The 17,872-nt window shown below is 37.3% G+C and overlaps 2 protein-coding genes across 5 annotated transcripts in view; one reads left to right on the top strand and one right to left on the bottom strand.

Annotated features, from left to right (window-relative positions):
* LOC124167977 (RNA-binding protein Pasilla) overlaps positions 1-6,220 on the bottom strand; it is a 25,840-nt gene extending 19,620 nt beyond the window's left edge. For all 3 annotated transcript variants that reach the window (XR_006866805.1, XM_046546055.1, XM_046546056.1), the window contains exons 1-4: positions 6,103-6,220; positions 5,517-5,663; positions 5,268-5,422; positions 5,004-5,157 (exon numbers count right to left, since the gene is read on the bottom strand). Coding sequence is in view for 2 of the 3 variants with exons in the window: in XM_046546055.1 (XP_046402011.1) it covers positions 5,004-5,157; positions 5,268-5,422; positions 5,517-5,663; positions 6,103-6,220 (574 nt within the window). In the remaining variant the exon portion in view is untranslated. The remainder of the gene's footprint in view (positions 1-5,003; positions 5,158-5,267; positions 5,423-5,516; positions 5,664-6,102) is intronic.
* On the top strand, positions 6,188-17,872 carry LOC124167978 (39S ribosomal protein L37, mitochondrial). Of its 2 annotated transcripts, none has more exons than XM_046546058.1 (6): positions 6,188-6,276; positions 8,999-9,226; positions 9,306-9,425; positions 11,697-11,995; positions 12,515-12,684; positions 17,583-17,872. In XM_046546058.1, exons 1-6 carry the CDS (start codon positions 6,245-6,247, stop codon positions 17,832-17,834), a joined length of 1,101 nt encoding a protein of 366 aa, XP_046402014.1. In that variant the 5' UTR covers positions 6,188-6,244; the 3' UTR covers positions 17,835-17,872. The 2 variants fall into 2 exon arrangements, with proteins under 2 accessions (XP_046402014.1, XP_046402013.1); XM_046546057.1 differs by lacking the exon at positions 6,188-6,276 and adding an exon at positions 8,334-8,610.

The following is a 17,872-nucleotide window of genomic DNA, read 5'->3' as shown; positions in this document are numbered from 1 at the left end:
AGTAAAGGAATTTGTGATGAGAATAGTAGCTTGAGAAGAAAATGTAGAAATTATTCAATATTATAGCACCCTACCCCGATACTTAGGATTACAAGTACAAGAAATATGCCGAAATATCTTGCGCGGAATTACCATCCCAACCAAACAGCTGTTCACGGCGATTCCTTGTACTTATAACCTGCATTACATCCATCTAAACCAAAAATTTCCCTATGGCAGTGGCAGAATACCAATGGTGATACCAGTAGAGCATTAAAAATTCATTTTCCTCATATTTTTTTGGATATGTTGCGCAGAAAAAAATTAAAATAAAACGGTGGCATGGGGAAAAAGCAGATCTTATGCAACCCGCATCACGTTTCTATCCCGCTGTGCGGCTGACGTGATATCACGTCATAAATAAAAAAATTCATAACTATGAAATTAGAGCCAAGAAAATTTTTTCATTATTTATCCCAGATCTTTTGACATCCATGCATTTGTTTTGCATCAAAAAACGAGAGCCGCACTGGGGGATGATTTTGAGTTTTACATTGTCAGCATCGAAAGTGTTAACAAAATTCATTGCCAGCTTAAGGTTGTGACTGGTAAATGGAGGGAGCAGGGAAGTGAAGAAGTGCCTCATTTTTCGCCAGTGTTAATGAACACTTCGGTTACCGGTCTTCCAATCCCAGCTCAAGCTCAACATGGTGTCATGGCACATGGGCCAATAATTGCTATTCGAATATACGATTGCAGATAAATGCGTAGACAGTGTGAGCAAGTGACTGACCTTGAAACTAGATTAACATATCGACTTTTCTTTTGATCTGTCAATTGTAGTTCTACAATCAAGTTTGAGAGATTTTTAAGGTTTCATGACGAATTTCACGGCTTTTTCCAGTTTTTCTCACGGTAGACAAAATTCACAGCTTATTCACGGTTGAGTGGGAGCCCTTCAAGTTACTACCATAGAATTGCATACTTGGATTAAAGGGCAGAAGCAGAGGCCTAACTATGGATGAGGAGGAGGGGGATAGATCCCCCTCCAAAGCATCAAAGAAATAAAATATATGTAGTTTAAAACTATTATGCATCTTATCCCTGTTGTGATGATTTCCTGCAGAATCATGAGTGAAACCCATATTTTATGTGCATAAATGATAAATGATATAAAATGCCCCTCGCTGGTATCTCTATCTTGTCGTGATGAGGGGGCTTGCGTGCCTAAGTGAACCTGAGAGCTATGCTGGTGGGAGCGAAAGCTCCTGGTAGGGCCACCCAAGCCGGACAGGTCAAAGGGGATAGGCCAGACAAAAAGAGATACCCTGGTCCTCCAGGTTGGGGGTTGGGCTTGGGGCTAACAATCCCACACAGTAAAAAAAATGTTCTGTTACGAAACCCATAAAGAAGCCTCGGAATACGGACAGATTTATGTGGAAGAAGACATAAAGGCTATGAGGATTGTCAGATGGTGGGAGAAAGTGCAGAACAGGAGAGAATGGACAGCCGTCTTGAGGGAGGCCAAAGCCCATGCCAGGCTGTAGTGCCGAGGAAGTAAGTAAGTAAGTAAATGATATAAAATGTATTTCCCAGCATGTAAGTTTTCAAACATTTTCCAGACTGGGGAGTTGCCTGGGAGGAGGCAGGTCTTCCCCCCATCCCCCAAAGCATATTCCTTGTCACGCCACTGGGCGGGAGAATTTATTTGGACTTATGTACTTGTATTTACTTAAAACATTTGGGTTAGCGAATGGATTGCAAAATAAACCGGTAAGCATCTGAAATCAAGTATTCTCATGTGTTTTCCAGGCAAAAAGTATTTTGGAAGGCTACTCAGGTTACCACTGGATCAATGTTAACTTGGCTGCAAACGTTTCATAAATGAAGTCAGTTCCTATCTTCAGGGGAATGCATATTTGCCATGAATTTCATGCCGTGGTCCAATATTTAGTGAATAATAGTATGGTACAATTCCAGGATCAGATACTAGCTCTAAAGACAGTAATTAACTCCAAAATGACCGCAGTCACATCAATATGGACCGAATTGTAAACTTGAGTTACCTTCCAAGAAACAACTGAAATGCATTTAAAAAACCATATGAAGCAAAATTTTTCATTTTTTTTTCAATCTGTGACGACTGATGTTTTTTAACTCATGATTGACTCAAGAGATTGAAATATGAGAGGAATAGAAAACCTTTATCTCTCTGGCATGAAAAACACACCTTAAATGTAAAAAAATAAATGCACCACAGGGCATTTATGTGAATCCACTGACAAGCAAGCATTTCATGCGTAGACATAATGTAACCCATCTAAATCCTCAACATCCTGCATCACTATCTTTCCTCATCTCACACCAATGCACCAACATATTCCTTACCACAGCGTTATTCATCTGATTGCAAAAGCATATTTTTTTGCCAAGAAAATGTTCGATGATGATTCCGTGAGCCAAGAAATATCTTAACAAACTTTCATTAATATTATAATTTCAAAATATTTCAAGAATAAGTTTTGGACTACTACTAAATAACACCTTTTCTAATTCCAAATATGAATAAATTTAATCAGGCCCAACTGCAATTTATAATCAGAGTCTATATAGCAATCTTAAGTTATGATCATACCTGAAGACACATCATATCACTAACATGATAATGAAAATCATAATCAATTAATTGCAATTCTTCTTTAAGTGGATGCACTGCATCTCCATTTTACTTCTATTAATTGTCTCTGATGGTAAGTAACATTTCTATAGGCCTGTTTACAAGGAACATTACTCCACACTAGTTAATGTCTGAATGTACGAACGCGAGAATGAACACGAAAATGCACCATGTAACCACCTAACTTGTGTGAATGCATGAACAGAAAATAGAACCTGTTCTAATTTGGTTCATGTATTCCTACATGTTCCAATCTGGTCCACAAAAATCATTCACGCAAACAGAAATGAACTCGTACGTGATAATGTACCATGTAAACAGGCCTTAAGAAATGTGTAACATGTGTATGAAGTATTTTAATGCAATATACATTAATGATTAGCAAGCCAATTCTAGCCTGAAATGCTTTACATGTTGTACAAAGACCTACATGGGTAATTATATTTTATCATTATTAATTAATAAATTGAAAAGTAGAACTGGCAAAACATAAATTTCATCATACAACTGCATTAATAACCACTAGCATTAACTTTGTTACCTAGAGGTATCAATCCTGGGATTCAAGAGCAAATAATTATAAGCCATGCTTTATTTAACATAAAAATGGAGAACACAGCACATGGTCACATCTAATCAACTTATTTATCAATTATCTAATCACTCCATTGCATTGTAAAGTCTAAATTCCATTTACATTCATCAATGCTAAGACCTAGATATCTATGGTTCCTAAGAGCCTTAGTTCATCAGTTAAACTTTTGCAGGTACATAGTCATCATGGAGATATTGTTTTGGATAATTAAGGAAACAGTCCCATAATACACAGTGGGTCTTTTCATCACACATAAATGAAAAAAAATGTCCATTTCAACAGGAGAAACACCATCCACAGTAACTAGGAATAATAAAAAAATCCTGAGAGCTCTTATCATAAGATGGGCAAATAATATGAAAATTACTGTCAATACTGCTCAGTTTCTTTATCATTAATATCATTAAAAGTATTGAAATATGTGACACAACAAAGAGGTAGACATGAAATTAACTCTCATTACTTTGCATTCATCAATCCTCATTATTTAAATAAAAAGAGAAGTAGATGGTTGAAAAGTATACAGGATAACCATTTATCCCAGGAGGCAGAAATGAGCTCCAAGGCTTCTGAAATATGCAGATCATAAACGAGGAGTCTTAGTGACCTAATAAATTCAGTGGTTGTAACAGATGCAAGAATAATGCAGTACAGCAGAGTCCATAGCAAGGTAAATGATTTTTCCACGTAGACATATTTTCTGCTGTTTGGTCATGAACCTTCAAAACTCAACTTCTTTCTTCAACTACAGGGAAATAACGCCAATATCCTGGATATTATATTTATGGCGAAATCTCCTACTAAATCACAATCCAACTTATTGACAGTAGACCATACCAACTGATTTGGTTATTGCTCCCAGCAAGTTTTAGTTCCATGTATTTCAGAAACCCATTCCAATAGTTTCACTCAGCAATTTGGATTTGCTTTAAACTCAACAAAAAAGTTACACCTAATTTTCACAGTCTATTGTAGAAACACTGCATCTAGCAATGAATGTGTCCGGCTTCAATGCTACCATGCTATCCTAATGAATAGGTTGGTGTCAAATAATTTTTAAAAAATGAACCACAAGCAAAGCAAGTGGTGAAATGTAATAAAAGAAAGAAAAAAGTCATCAAAATAGTTTCCAACATGGATGACACCTATCCAGATGTTATCTCACCCATTGAATGGATGGATTGTGTTTTAAACAGACTCCAACAATAAAATAGCTCAAATTTGAAGGACGGCATTTGAAGATCCTAACATTCACTAATGAAGGATACAACAGCTAAGTTTCTGAAGACATTGATCTTAATTTTCAAAATCAAGCTTAGGTAGGTAGCGTTGTCACAGAGGCACAAGTCACTCACTTAAAATCCATTGTTTCATATGATATATAAGAACAAGGAAATGTGAAAAGTCTCACAGATATAAGACCTGAAAAACTTCATATTGGACACTTGAGGATAAGAGAGAGGATGCTAAAGGTAGTACAATTACTCTACAACATCTAAAACGATTTACCCACACTAGTAATGAGGAGGCAACAATAAAGTTTACCAAAGCTATTCTGAGATCAGCTGGTTATGAGGTCAAACGAGTAAAATGATTCCATAGCCTAACACAACCACATCAAGATTTTAACAGGACACACAAAAACTAAATTCTCACATGGGAATCGACAGAAAATATAAAAGTATAAGGAGGCAAAAAGTAAAGAGCCAAGAGCTTAAATGACAAAAAATCACTTTAAATAAATAGACTTGCCAATCACTGTGATGCATCTCTCCTGGAGTGTTTGATCCTTTGCCTTCTGAGATATTTGAACATATGACCCACTTTCCTCTTTGATCTGTTTGATATAGTTTCCACCCTTACCAATCACCATTCCAGCTGTACTATTGGGCACTAATATTTTTACCTGCAATACAGGTCCAAAATACTTCATATTGCATCCGTGAAACAAATTTCCAAGTTTGAAGTCACAGAAAGTTGGTGTTTACAAAACTGAACACAAAAACATGGGTTTACCTGCTTCTCACGCTCAGCAGCTGTTTTATTGTCAAAGTCAATAGCAGGTTTGGCATTCGGATCAGGCTTTTCTTTAATTTTTTCCATTATGAAAACTAAAACTGACATAATGGCATCTAAGCTACCAGTTATTAGGCAAACACGCTCCGTCGTTCCTGTAAGGGAGAAGATTATATTGATCAAATTAAAATTAAACAATGAGTACCCCGGCGAATAAAACCAAACTTGCAGCATCCGCAGTTCCAATACCTGGGTAAAAATCATTAGCCTTAGACATTTTCACTCTAGCACAGGTGTCCTTTTGTAATTGAGCTATTGTTTCCCCTCCTTTCCCGATTATGGCTCCAGCTGCAACACTAGGTACAAGTAACTTGAAATGGAATGAGCCATCACCACCTGAAATTAAGCAAAGGCCGGTCCTTTATGAGACATGCGAGGGAATTTTGTGTTCCACTTTCGTCTTCATTTAATGTCAGGGAATATGGTGAAATATATTAAAAGTCTAAGCGTAATACGTTGGAAATTTTCAGGTAATCACATTCCATAAACATGACATATGTTTAAAAACAGAGTGAAAAAAGAAAAAGACTAATGAAAATGAAATTTCGTAATCGGCAATTAACTTGGCCTTTCAACAAGAAAAAATATAAAATCTTATTTGATCATAATTGCAGAGTTATGCAGGTTTCAAAATAGGAGATTTATTGCAGGTGACGTGGAGAAACAAAAAATTAAGACAAAAATTACTCTATTTTGCCAATGCAGATTGTCCTAACTTATGTTGCCCGGGCAGAGCGATAAGAGCCAAGGGTGTTAAAAGGAATTTTGCACTAACCTCCACCGTAATGTGACCTCTTCGTAGTCCCATTTTCCACATCTCCATCAAGAGGTCTTTTCCGTGAATCTGGAATTTCTGGAGAAGGACACGTCTCCATTCCTGAGTCTGCAGCCATGTTGGACTGTGCTGATTTTCACTTATGGCGACAGTGAAGATTGCGATGTGTCAATGGTAGGAGTTCGGAGAATGGCCTATATTACCAAAACAGCATCAAAGCTATACACGTGATGTAAAATAATACTTAGAGAACATCGGTAATATCTATAAAATGAAATATGGAGCCAAATCCTACCGCAGAGGCGATAGTCTAAAAGAAGAAGTGCCAAATCAGGTGCATACAATGCCGTTATCTTAAGGTCTTTTTTACCATTGATTATGTGACTAGAAGAAGCTATTTACCTTAGTTGCAGAATGCAAAAGGAAGATTTAGTCTATTCTTTCGCCGGTTAGTAATTATTTTGTCTGCAGGTAGATTGCAATCGCCACATCGTATGATCGATTTTGCCGTATTGGGAAATTAAATTTCTCCTACTAGTTGCAGTACGTAGCCATTGATTTCCATAATATTTCCTACGATTAACAAGAAAGTAACCAGCGAATTGCCTTGACAGTGGGAAACTAGGCCATAATTACTGCTCTACCGCAACATACTCGCTGTGACAGTTGACGTCATTTCAGCTGATCCGTCAAAAAATTCCGCACGCCAGTGCATCTGCAATGTGTACGTAACGAGGTTCCATACGTCCATGCAAAGTTTGGCACGAAAAATTACATGGCAGCTGGAAATAAACGCTAAATCAAAAAGATTGTCATGAATTATTTAGGGATGCTATTTAAAGAACGCCTTGCAAATCAAAGACCAATTTTCGACGACCTACCCAGATGATAAGTCAGATTTTATTTCGAATTCCATGGATTCATTAATCGATATAATTTGCGCAGAGACGGCAGGGAATGGGAAGTAACAATTGCAAACATGTTTTTAACCATAAATGGAGTGTACCATTACTTTTTGGCGGTCATAATCGCGGTTGTAACGGCCTTGAAACATCAAGTTTGCACTTAATTCATCATGATCGTACCTTCAACACTGACCTCATTCAACACTAACCTGGTGAAGAACAATACTTTAAAAGCGAAAGCAAGCGTCAGACATTTAAAATTCACAAATATGCCAATATCAAGCATTCATGGTTAATTTAGCACGGAGTCCACAATTATTTTGGCTTCACGTACACAAGTCAGTCGCGCTATACGAATTACCGCTTGGAAGATTTATTTTCATTCTAATGGTTCAGGTGCCATGGTATCACAAATCTCCGAACATTTTTCGTGAACAGCTGCAACAATAGCAAGTATAGGCGAGAATGAAATATTTTATCCCAACTCATAGCAACGGTAATATACGAGAATTACGGCACTTCGTAAAAATTATAAGTCGCCGACATCTCTGATGGAACGATGAAGTCACATATTCAACTTAATTATCAAAATTAAACTACCATGCCCAGAAACTAATCTAAATCCAACCTTTTTTGACGATTTTAAACTTAAATTTTTGCTGCAACTACAGTGAATTCAATTTAAAATAGAAAATGATCTCACATCCGATTGAATTACATTACTGTCCCATACAGCTATTTATTTACACATACACCGATTTTAGAGAAATTGTATGGAGGTTGCTCTTTGAGTACTAAGAACATTTTTTTAACGATTTAAAATCCACAAAAGCAGTATCGGCATGAATTAAGCTTGTGTTTTGACGAATGTAAACAATCAAAAAATACCTTGGTATTACAAAAATCATCCTAGTTAGCTAGCTCTGAAGGCAGGCAACGGCATGATTCGCCTTTAGGCCAGTGCTTGATGCTCCTGACAATTAATTAAAAATTTGACCAAAAAGTCATGCGACAAATTAGGTCCGACAAATAGTTAGTGGTAAAAAAAAACATAGACTTCTATAGCACCAGGATCCACCAAATACAGCTCATATTAAACTACAAGTGTTCCCAAGTTAACTCCGCGAAATTATGGAGAATATAATACCAATTTATTTATACAGATTTTTTTTACCTGAAGAAAGTGATACCGAATATCCATCGCAAGAGCAGCAGGCAACCGAAGCTACACACACTCAAATTATTATCAGATTCCATAATGCCGCCTTGCAATGAAAACAAATATGGCTGTCAGCGAACTGACATGAGAAAGTAGTTAAGCGTGTTTTCATTACGTTCATAACGCATGAAAACCGTGTAAATATAGACCAAATATCGATGGATGTATAATTTGGATCTCGGTTTTTTGATTCTGTGAAAAGTGGAAGATGAAGCTTTCACAGGTTCTCTTTTCTCAGCACCTCGGTCGTCAGTTTAAAAATCATTGGAGGATTCAACGGCATCGTGTGATACCTAACACCGGGGCTGAGAAAATTCTGAAAGAGAAAGGAATCCGTGTTTATGAATACGATGATATCATACAGGATATTCCTGAATTAGAAAGGTGACATTTTTTTCAACGCTTTTACGATGTATTAAGCTGTGGTCACGCATGGAGTAGGGTACAAATTTCTTAGTGAATTTGCGTATACCTTTTCCATATCACATTTAAACATATAAGGAAGCCTTCAAAAAAAAGGCCAGCCAAAATTATTATCGCTTTTTCATATACCACTTCAAGTTTTCTTGTGTTTTGACAATTCTACCCATTCTTGCAATTTTGTTGTCTAATTGAGTTCTTAACTACATCATCGATCCAGTATTTAAATTGGTGAACAATAACTTATGTGTCACAGTCTTTCATTCTGCTGCGCTAGCATAAAACTTTCGCAACGGTACACATGTAAGAATTATAACGCTACGAAATTAACCATTCTTTTAAAATTTCTCAGCAAAATTGTGGAATGCCATGAAGATTTGCCCGTGGAGGATGAAAGCTACAACCCTATGTGGAATCCTAGGCCTTGTTATCTATACAAAAACCATTCATCTTTGCTAGAGGGTCTTGATCAAGCAAAGAGATTGACTAATACGGTAGAAATAGAGGAGGGTCTTCCTAGTAAATTTCAACTTTTGATGGATAAGTCGAATCCTGAATTGGATGAGAAATTGGTGAAAAGGTCAGTGCTCTATGAATCATGATAATCGTGTTTATGGTTAAATGAAGTTATTGCTTATGAGAAAATGTTTGATCCTCAGATGTATTATGTCATCACATGTCTTCGATGCTACTCAGCAGAAGCTACCTAAGCTCCACAACCCAGAAAAACCTACTTGGGTATTCCCTCGTGTGTATGGAATTGTTGACAAAAGAAGATGGTAAGGATCTATAATTCATCTTAATGGAGGCAAAAGCCTCATCAAATAAAATAGAGACATAATTATGATCATTCTCTTAGAAAATTTTCTTCGGTATCCGGGTCATACCTTTTCTTCACCTTACACACATACCATTGAAAAAATATGGTCTTGAGATTGGGAGGGTTAAGAAAGGGAAGATAGTGGGGGTAGGAATGAAGAGAAGGCAATTTTTAGGGGAATGTGGCTAGAGCAGTAATGGATGGATGATCTAATGAATGGTCACTTTAATGATAAATGATTGAGGTTATAGTGATGAAGTTATCCTACTGGTTAAGTAGGTTGTTATGTAGCATTTTATGAGTACAGCAGCCTATTGACCTTCCCTAATTGATCATACGTCTTCGATGTAAAATGAGGCGCATCCACTTTCATTCTATCCATAAATCCTTTCATATTCTCACCCATTCACTGCTTACCTAATATCTAACACTTCTGCTACAATAATTCTGTTACTGTCTTTGTTAGGGCTTCATATTCAATTGTACAAATTTTTGAAATGGTATGTTTTTCATTGGCTCAACTTGCAGTGGCTTTGTACACTTGGAACAAATAGACAAATATTGACTTGTGGTCAGCAGATTTTGTGATCTACATTTTATCCTATTAGAGCTGAGCCTCATTTGAAAACAAGACTTTAGTCAGTTCTTTTTAAGTGGAATAGGATTCCCTTGAATCCCACTCATTGGGTCTCTGCCTGTAGGTTTACGCCCACTAAATAGGGTAACTCAAGCGGGTGGAACGAGACACCAAGGCAGGCTCGTGGGGTTACACTCCCAGGGCAGGGTCTTTAAGCTCTCACTTTTTACCTCTGCACCACAGAAGGGGGAGGACAAGGTAGGAAAAAGGAGGGAGGCGCCGCCATGATAGGAGCCCGACGACGCCTCCTGGGATAGGATAGGATTGCAAGGGCAGGGAAGAGGATCTTGCACCATCACAGAGGCGGGTGGGTCCTACTACTAGCGAAACCACAATTTAATGTTTCTACAGAAAGGAAAAAATTTCCTATGAGGAAGGAAATTTCTATGATTTTCATTAAAAAGGGTAACTCAAGCACAAAGTCATTTGCCTGTGAGGTGGAAATAAAATACACTAGACACCTTACAAGGTCTCTGAATAGCTTTTCATTTAATATTCAGTGGCCTTCCGAAGTGGCCACAGGTATTTCACATAATTCATTGTTTCCAAAGAACTTACCTCTGCTCTGTGTAAGGATTAATTGTATTCAGTTTACTACCATTACTTATTGTAATGATATGCCTGCATCCTTTCATATCCTCTTCTCATTTCAGATTCATATTAATTCTTGTCTACTTCTAAAACTATATTATATGGATTTTAGTGTAAGGAGTTGATGATTGTAGTTATTTTTATTAACCATTATTAATATCATTAGAAGAATAGCGTGGTTTCCTATTATTTTTTTATTGCCTAAATCGAAAGATTATTACTCCTGGAGTACGTATTTCGCGCTTTTAGATTTTTAAATGATGATATCTATTTTTCGCGATTAAATGAAAAGTGAAAAATTTCAAGCGCGCAAAAACGCGACGCGTAAGTAGGAAAGTCCGTGCGACGCATTTCTGGTTCCCCCTCTCTCCTTGCGAAGTGACCTTGATCGAGGCTCTGAGCGCTGATAGGACGCAGGATGCTAGCGGATAGCTGAGTACCTTGCTGAATGGTAGCGCTTGGCTTAAAAAAGGTTTATTAATACCTTATCAAACGAAGAAAACTTTCCGACCTTAGCCAGTTTTAATAGGTGATTATTAAGACATGTTTCCCTGAGCTCTGTGCCTCATGCATGGATTGGTAACCTCAGACGATGTATAACTCCTATCCTCTCGTGTAGAAACTAGGTCCCTGTGACGTCACGCGGAGTGGAATCGCATGGGCGCCAATCTGGCCTTTTTCAAATGAGGATAAAATTTGACCCTTGCCATTCGTCTAATCCGGTATTTCAAAAACCAAATAATTTGTGTATTATGAATACACTAATGGTGGGTAACGAATCGCAATCAATGCCTATCGTTATCTTTGATGAAGGAAACTACCCTATTATCCTCTTTTGTATGTACCTATACTCAAATGGAATTTGTATTTTGTGCTACCTTGTAACTTTTTAAATTTATTGCTTATATTTTAATTTCCTTATAATTAAAATTTGTAAATTGGGTTTACTCCTGTGAAATAAATGTTATTATTATTCATTGACTTTCACCTCTTCTATTTCAGCCGCCTAATGTGCTTAAACTTAACCAATCTCTGTCAAATGAAAAGGCATTCGAAAAATATTGAACCATTGTTTTTAATGGAAAGTCAAAATGTATCTGTGCCTTTGGAAAAGGATGGGAGTTTAATTCAGCTGGAATGTAGAGCTGATTTGATGTTGATGGCTAAGAACCCATTGCCTCCAATTGCTGATGATGATGTGGTCAGAGGAACTATTGATATTCCTTTACCAGACTTGTATCCGATGGAACCAACTGTTTCTCTTCTTAAAGAGAATTTATATGATCTTCAGGATATATTTCGTAAGTCGACCGTACAATAAGAGCAATGAAAAATATTTCTGCATGAATAAATGTGAAATTTGGAAAAAATCATTTTTTGCTAGTAGTCTTATTTTTGTATAACATTAGTCTACATCTATATTCTTTTATTTATCAATTCATCATCTTGATTGAACTTTATTTTTGATTTGCTAAACTTTACATCTTCAACCTCAAAATACCTCTTCTTGAGAAAGGGGTGCATAAAAGTATATTGTTTACTTTAAAATTGTCCCATTTTAACATGGATAAGTTTGAGGGAATTTAAATTTGAGATCACATATGCAAATGGATGTATATTTAACAGATTTTAATGGTAATGCTATGGGGTTTAAAAAGTATTAATGTGTAAAAAATATTAATTTAGATCATCCTTTATCATGAAAAATGGCATTTAAAATTTTAGCAAATTTAAAACTGTTTAACTGTAAAAAAATGCATCAATAATAAAGTACATACATCTGTATTTAATGGAAATGTCTATACTTTTTGTTCCAATAGCCCTTCAGCCAAATACCAGCAATGCTAGTCTTCATACAGTATTTTTTCATTACAATGAGACGGAAGTGAAGAACCTTTATGACCTGCCAGTTACCGAGAAGCAGTTCATGGGAAGATCCCTGGTCCACACATTTGCTGTTGCAGCAGCCCAGGCGAGGCATTCGTTGAAAGTGAGTAAATGTTATAGTGGCCTATAAACTTCTAATTAAGGGACATGATTATTGGCTCAATGCTGTCAATGGAAGCCTGAATCTTCAAATTGAATTAATATTTGTAGATTTAATGATCATTTTTTGAAATGTAAAGTGTGGTACACATGTAGTTTTTCATTTCATGTATCATTATATTTTTTCTTACTTCTTCAGTTAGCATTCTAAAATTTTACATTGAAACTAGGGATGGTTTGGTTCTCCGTTCAGTGGCAGATTCAGAGGGGGGTGGGTCGTGACCCCTCCCCGAAATGTATCAGAAAATGTTTTAAATTATTGTTTCTGTGTCCTTGTGAAAGAGTACTGGGAGTTTAAATGCAAATGCATGGCCACAAGTACCAAACATAAGAGAAATTTGAGTGTATTCATTGCAGAGGATAGCACTCCCAGCATAAAATTTTACTCTGGAGGTCATCCCTCTTTCCTGGGGAGTATTTCATACTTCCATTCTGTCTCAGTTCCACCAGTTCTGGAGGTTGGAATGGGAGCCTAAGAACCTGTACCAAAATAAAAGGTGGGAAAACCTATTTGAAACCTGTTCACTTGTTGGAGGTAAAGGTCTAATTCCACTGGCTTACCTTACCTTGTTGTGGGATGAATGGTGGTGGGGGAAGATAGCATTACTTATGCAGTGCACTGGTCAAAACTGACTTGCATTTTATCGGAAAGGACCCATGGTTAAATGAACTTTAATAGCTATCGGGTTAACTCAATAAAGAGAGAGACCTTCTTCCTGCAACAAAGGATATTTAAGGGAAAGATTTGTCCATGCAGTACAAAGGAATTTGTGCCAAATTATCGCATTTATCTGCTCTCTCCCAATCTATCTTAAGAAGATGAATTAATGGTTATGTCTTTTCCATTATTAGTGATAGATTTGCCTTCTGCATAGTCAGTCAGTCATCTAAACCTTAAATATCATTCCCTACTGACGTCAAATAGCAGTACTTAAATATCAGCGATCAGCACAATTTCTAGTGGCACTCTGCATGTTGTAGCATGATGTATGGAAATTCTACATTGCAATGTCATATGATATTTATCCATAGAAAAAGAATAACTAAGCTCACCAATCTAAAAAATGTTGAGAAAAACACTACCCTGGCTTTTCTTGTGGAGACCTTGGAATGGATCAAAGAAAGGATCTTCAGGTGAACTGTCCAATAAATAATGGGCATCCTCCTTTGAAAAGGGCTAGTAAAGGAATGAGTAAATATTGGATGAATTAGCAGACTTCCCAATGCAAGTGGAGTTAAAAGGGCCCAAGTCATGCATGTCATCTTAGCCATCATTTCAGCTGTCCTGAGAGAATAACGAGTACAGCAGACTCCCGATTATCCAAGTTCGGCTTATCCATGTTGCGAATTATCCATGCACGATCTTCACTCTCTTTCAATGTTTTGCGGGATCTTTATAAAAATTAAAATTGGATGCAAAATCACCAGAATTACTGAATTTTAACGCTAGGCTACACCAGGCTTACTATTTCCATTAGAATCCCCTTTGTAAAACAGAATTATTTCATTTACTTGCTGAGAAGGAATGTTTCAAGTTTACGTTGACATATACTCAAGTATTGAAAATTACAATAAGTGGAGGCGAAAAAAAACTTCTTGATTAATTTAAAAGATTCTTCAACAGTTAACCGATTGTAAGTCAAAAAAAATGTTATGCACGATGTTTAAATGTTTGCTTCAATCGCAAATGCGCTATTATTGCTATGGTCTTGCATGCTGTTGAATACAGCACAAGAGAACTAGAAATTTCCTTGCACTCAGGCATGTTTATGCCGTGACTAATCAAGGTCTAACTAAAGAGGAAGGGATTTTTAGAAGTGAAGGCAGCGGGGAAGTGGAAGTAGAGATTGCATGAGTCATAACCAGGCATTGCTGGCGTGGATAATCTAGAATCACTGCTGCACGATAGCGCGACCACCTGCTAGCTGCATTTACAGGAGCTCAGTGTTCCTGTTTCCCAAGCCTCCCAGTGCGCGACTGCACTCCATGATCATGGATCTGCGTTCCACTGTTGCCACACGGTTAACTTGTGCAAGACACGACTATGTGGCGTGGTACCCTGCAGTTTAGTTTCTGATGTCGTGCAGTGGTTTTGAAGCATTCATGTAAACCACTTTTCTGTCTCCGTAATCACACAGCCAAGGATGTATGGTTTTTGAAACCAGGTCTTATACGGAGAAGTAAACGAGTAGTCACGTTATCGCCACTAAAAAGATCGCGGTAAGGCAAAGAGAGCTCTCAATGCATCCAGGGACTTTAAAATAACAGAATAAGTGCATAATTAATAATATGATTTGGAAACTGTTCGATTCAAGTAAATTATGGATATTACAAGAAATTAATTTGAGCGTTTGGATTATCCGTGTTTTCTGATCATTTGTTCCACCTCTCCCCATCTTTAGCCCGGATAATAGGGAGTGTGAGCTCTATTCTCATTCATCACACAATCATTCCTATCAATTTAAGCAGAATGAACCATAAGGTTATTCCTGCTAATTCAAGATTCACTTAGCACCATACGTACATAATGTTGCAATCCTAAGATTGGTATACAGTAGCCCTCAATTTATTTCTATCCCAAGCTAGTTCTTTTGCCTTCCTCAGACTATTCTTCCCTGTATCCTCCTTAATCTGCCCTGAGTACTTGTCCCTTGCATTTTCCTATGAATATGATACGGTGTATCGAAACTAGTCAGGAAAATAAAGTTCCAAATTGTAGAAACAGCAAAGTTTTTCATTCACAAATCAGTAAGATGGATTTCTACAACGTTAAGGCCTCTACTATTCAGTGCATCTTCTGGGTGTGATTATAAAATTTTTACTTTGTTTTTCCACATATACTTTATTAGGACGCGACCATGGTTTCGACGCACTGCGTCATCATCTGGCGATGAGTACCATGAAGATTCTCCTTATATATAAACCAGGGTAGTGGGGGGGGTAATCAAGAAGTGGGGGTAGGTTGGGAGGGAGGCGGGTTAGATTTTCCCTGGTTGTAAAGCCAAGGGTATACAACCACGGAAAATCTAACCCGCCTCCCTCCCAAACTCCTCCTACCTCTTGATTACCCCCCCCCACTACCCTGGTTTATATATAAGGAGAATCTTCATGGTACTCATCGCCAGATGATGACGCAGTGCATTGAAACCATGGTCGTGTCTTAATAAAGTATATGTGGAAAAACAAAGTAAAAATTTTTTAATCATAATGAGTAACTTCCATTAAGTAACGCCTCAGACTATCAATTTCTTCTGGGGATTTTCTACAGTTGTGGCTCGATTATTTTCAATCATTCGTCAGACTTACACATGTTAGCTGTTGGAGGAAAGTTATCTATTAATAACAAATGTAATTAAAACAATTAAAAATGGAAATTTGGTATGAACTCCAATTGATTTATTGATCCTAGAGGGAAACCCACACAACAATGTCAACCGATAAACACTACATGCTTACAGCCAAGTCTATCAATTATTCTCATCAGAAATGGTAGTTTATCAAAACTTAAGAAATTGTATTTCCTGAACTTTATCCTCAATGAGGCTGGTGATTACGTTATGTTGAGTTGAAACTTAGCCAATATCACTATTTGTCAACTTTTATGGGATTTCTTTGGATTAGGGTCGAATATGGATTATTTTGTAACCACCCTAGTTTAAATTTAATATATTTCTAATATGACTACCAGATTGGTTACAATGATGAAGCCTCAGCTACTTATTTGTGTAGCTACTGTGTATGTGGCTATTGTATTTTTCAGCTGGTAATAAGCTACCTTAACGCTACTGCTAGCATGAGGGCAGGAGGTTAAGGGGTAAAAACTCTTGACATCTGCTGCCTTGAGCATTTCTCCTCCAATGAACCTTCACTGAAATGCATCCTCACTCCAAAGAGGTGTACTTACCTTCAAAAACATTTTTTTCGTACTGCCTTCGTGATTTCTTTCCCTGTTACATAGCAATTAAAATCCCTATAATTTAAGAACAGAGACTTTCACTGGGCTCAAATGCCGAGTCCATATTCCATGTTAATCCATAGTTGCTCTTTATCAGGTGACAGCAGTTTCTTGAGCTCTGCTACTCACGTCTTCAGGTGGAAGATGAATGCACTGGGTCACTGTGATATTCTTCATTATATGGTGCCTGTTATCCAGCAATTCTGGGAGCCATTTTTCCATTGGTCAACAAACTTATCCAGTGGCCATCCAGGAGTTATTCTCTGTCTCTGTTAAAGTTGTCATATTTTGTTATCTCTATGGGTTCTTTTATTGGCCTTTGGTAATATTTGCTCTCTTTCACCATTACCTTGCCTTGTCAAACAAAGTCATGTCCTGGGGTCCTCAAATGATCTGCTGTCGCTTACATCTGGAATCGCTTGTTTGTCACCGCTATGGCGGAAAAATAGACAACTCCAGTCATTAGCAATTGTGGAGCACGCGTGCCCCAGGACATGGCAATTTGTTTGACAGAAGCATAGTAATAGCAAAGGAGGGCAGATGCTGTCCAAGGCAGATAATTGAATTAGATATAACATAATATGTCAACTTAAACAGAGACTGAGGCTACCCTCTGGATGGCACTCGGAGGAGTGTGCTGACCAACAGAAAAAAAACTGCTCCCTTAATTACTGGGTAAGGGGCCCCGTTTAATGAAGACCAAAACAGTAAACCTACAAATTCATCTTCCTACTGAAGACTGGAGTAGCAGAGCTAAAGAAATAGTTGTCACCTGAAAAACAGCAACACAGGAGTAACCCAGAAAATGGACTCAGCAGCCCTACTGTTTGTCTCCTGTTCAAAAATATATTTTTTGTGACTGAAATTAACTTTTTTCTCTCTTTTAGAATGAGGATAGTGACCTAACGCATCCAATCACTCTTCAAAGCATCCATACTGATGGAAAGAGATTCCATTTCGCAGTTTTCCAACTTAATACCATGAACCTCAATGGTGGCAGTGGAATCAGAAACATTTTTTGGCATACACCAGTGAGTAGCATATTTGAAGAGTGTGGCTACAAAGAAGGGAGACCAGAGTTAGTAGGGTATAATGATGATGTATCCAGAAATACTTTGGCATTTTTCATGAATCGTTGACTGTTTTTTTATTAAATAAAATTTATCACAATAGTTCA

This window comes from Ischnura elegans, chromosome 11 (assembly GCF_921293095.1).
Source record: "Ischnura elegans chromosome 11, ioIscEleg1.1, whole genome shotgun sequence".
Classification (NCBI taxonomy): domain Eukaryota; kingdom Metazoa; phylum Arthropoda; class Insecta; order Odonata; family Coenagrionidae; genus Ischnura; species Ischnura elegans.
Note: the sequence above shows the minus strand (reverse complement) of the source record. Positions and strands in the feature narration are given on the sequence as shown.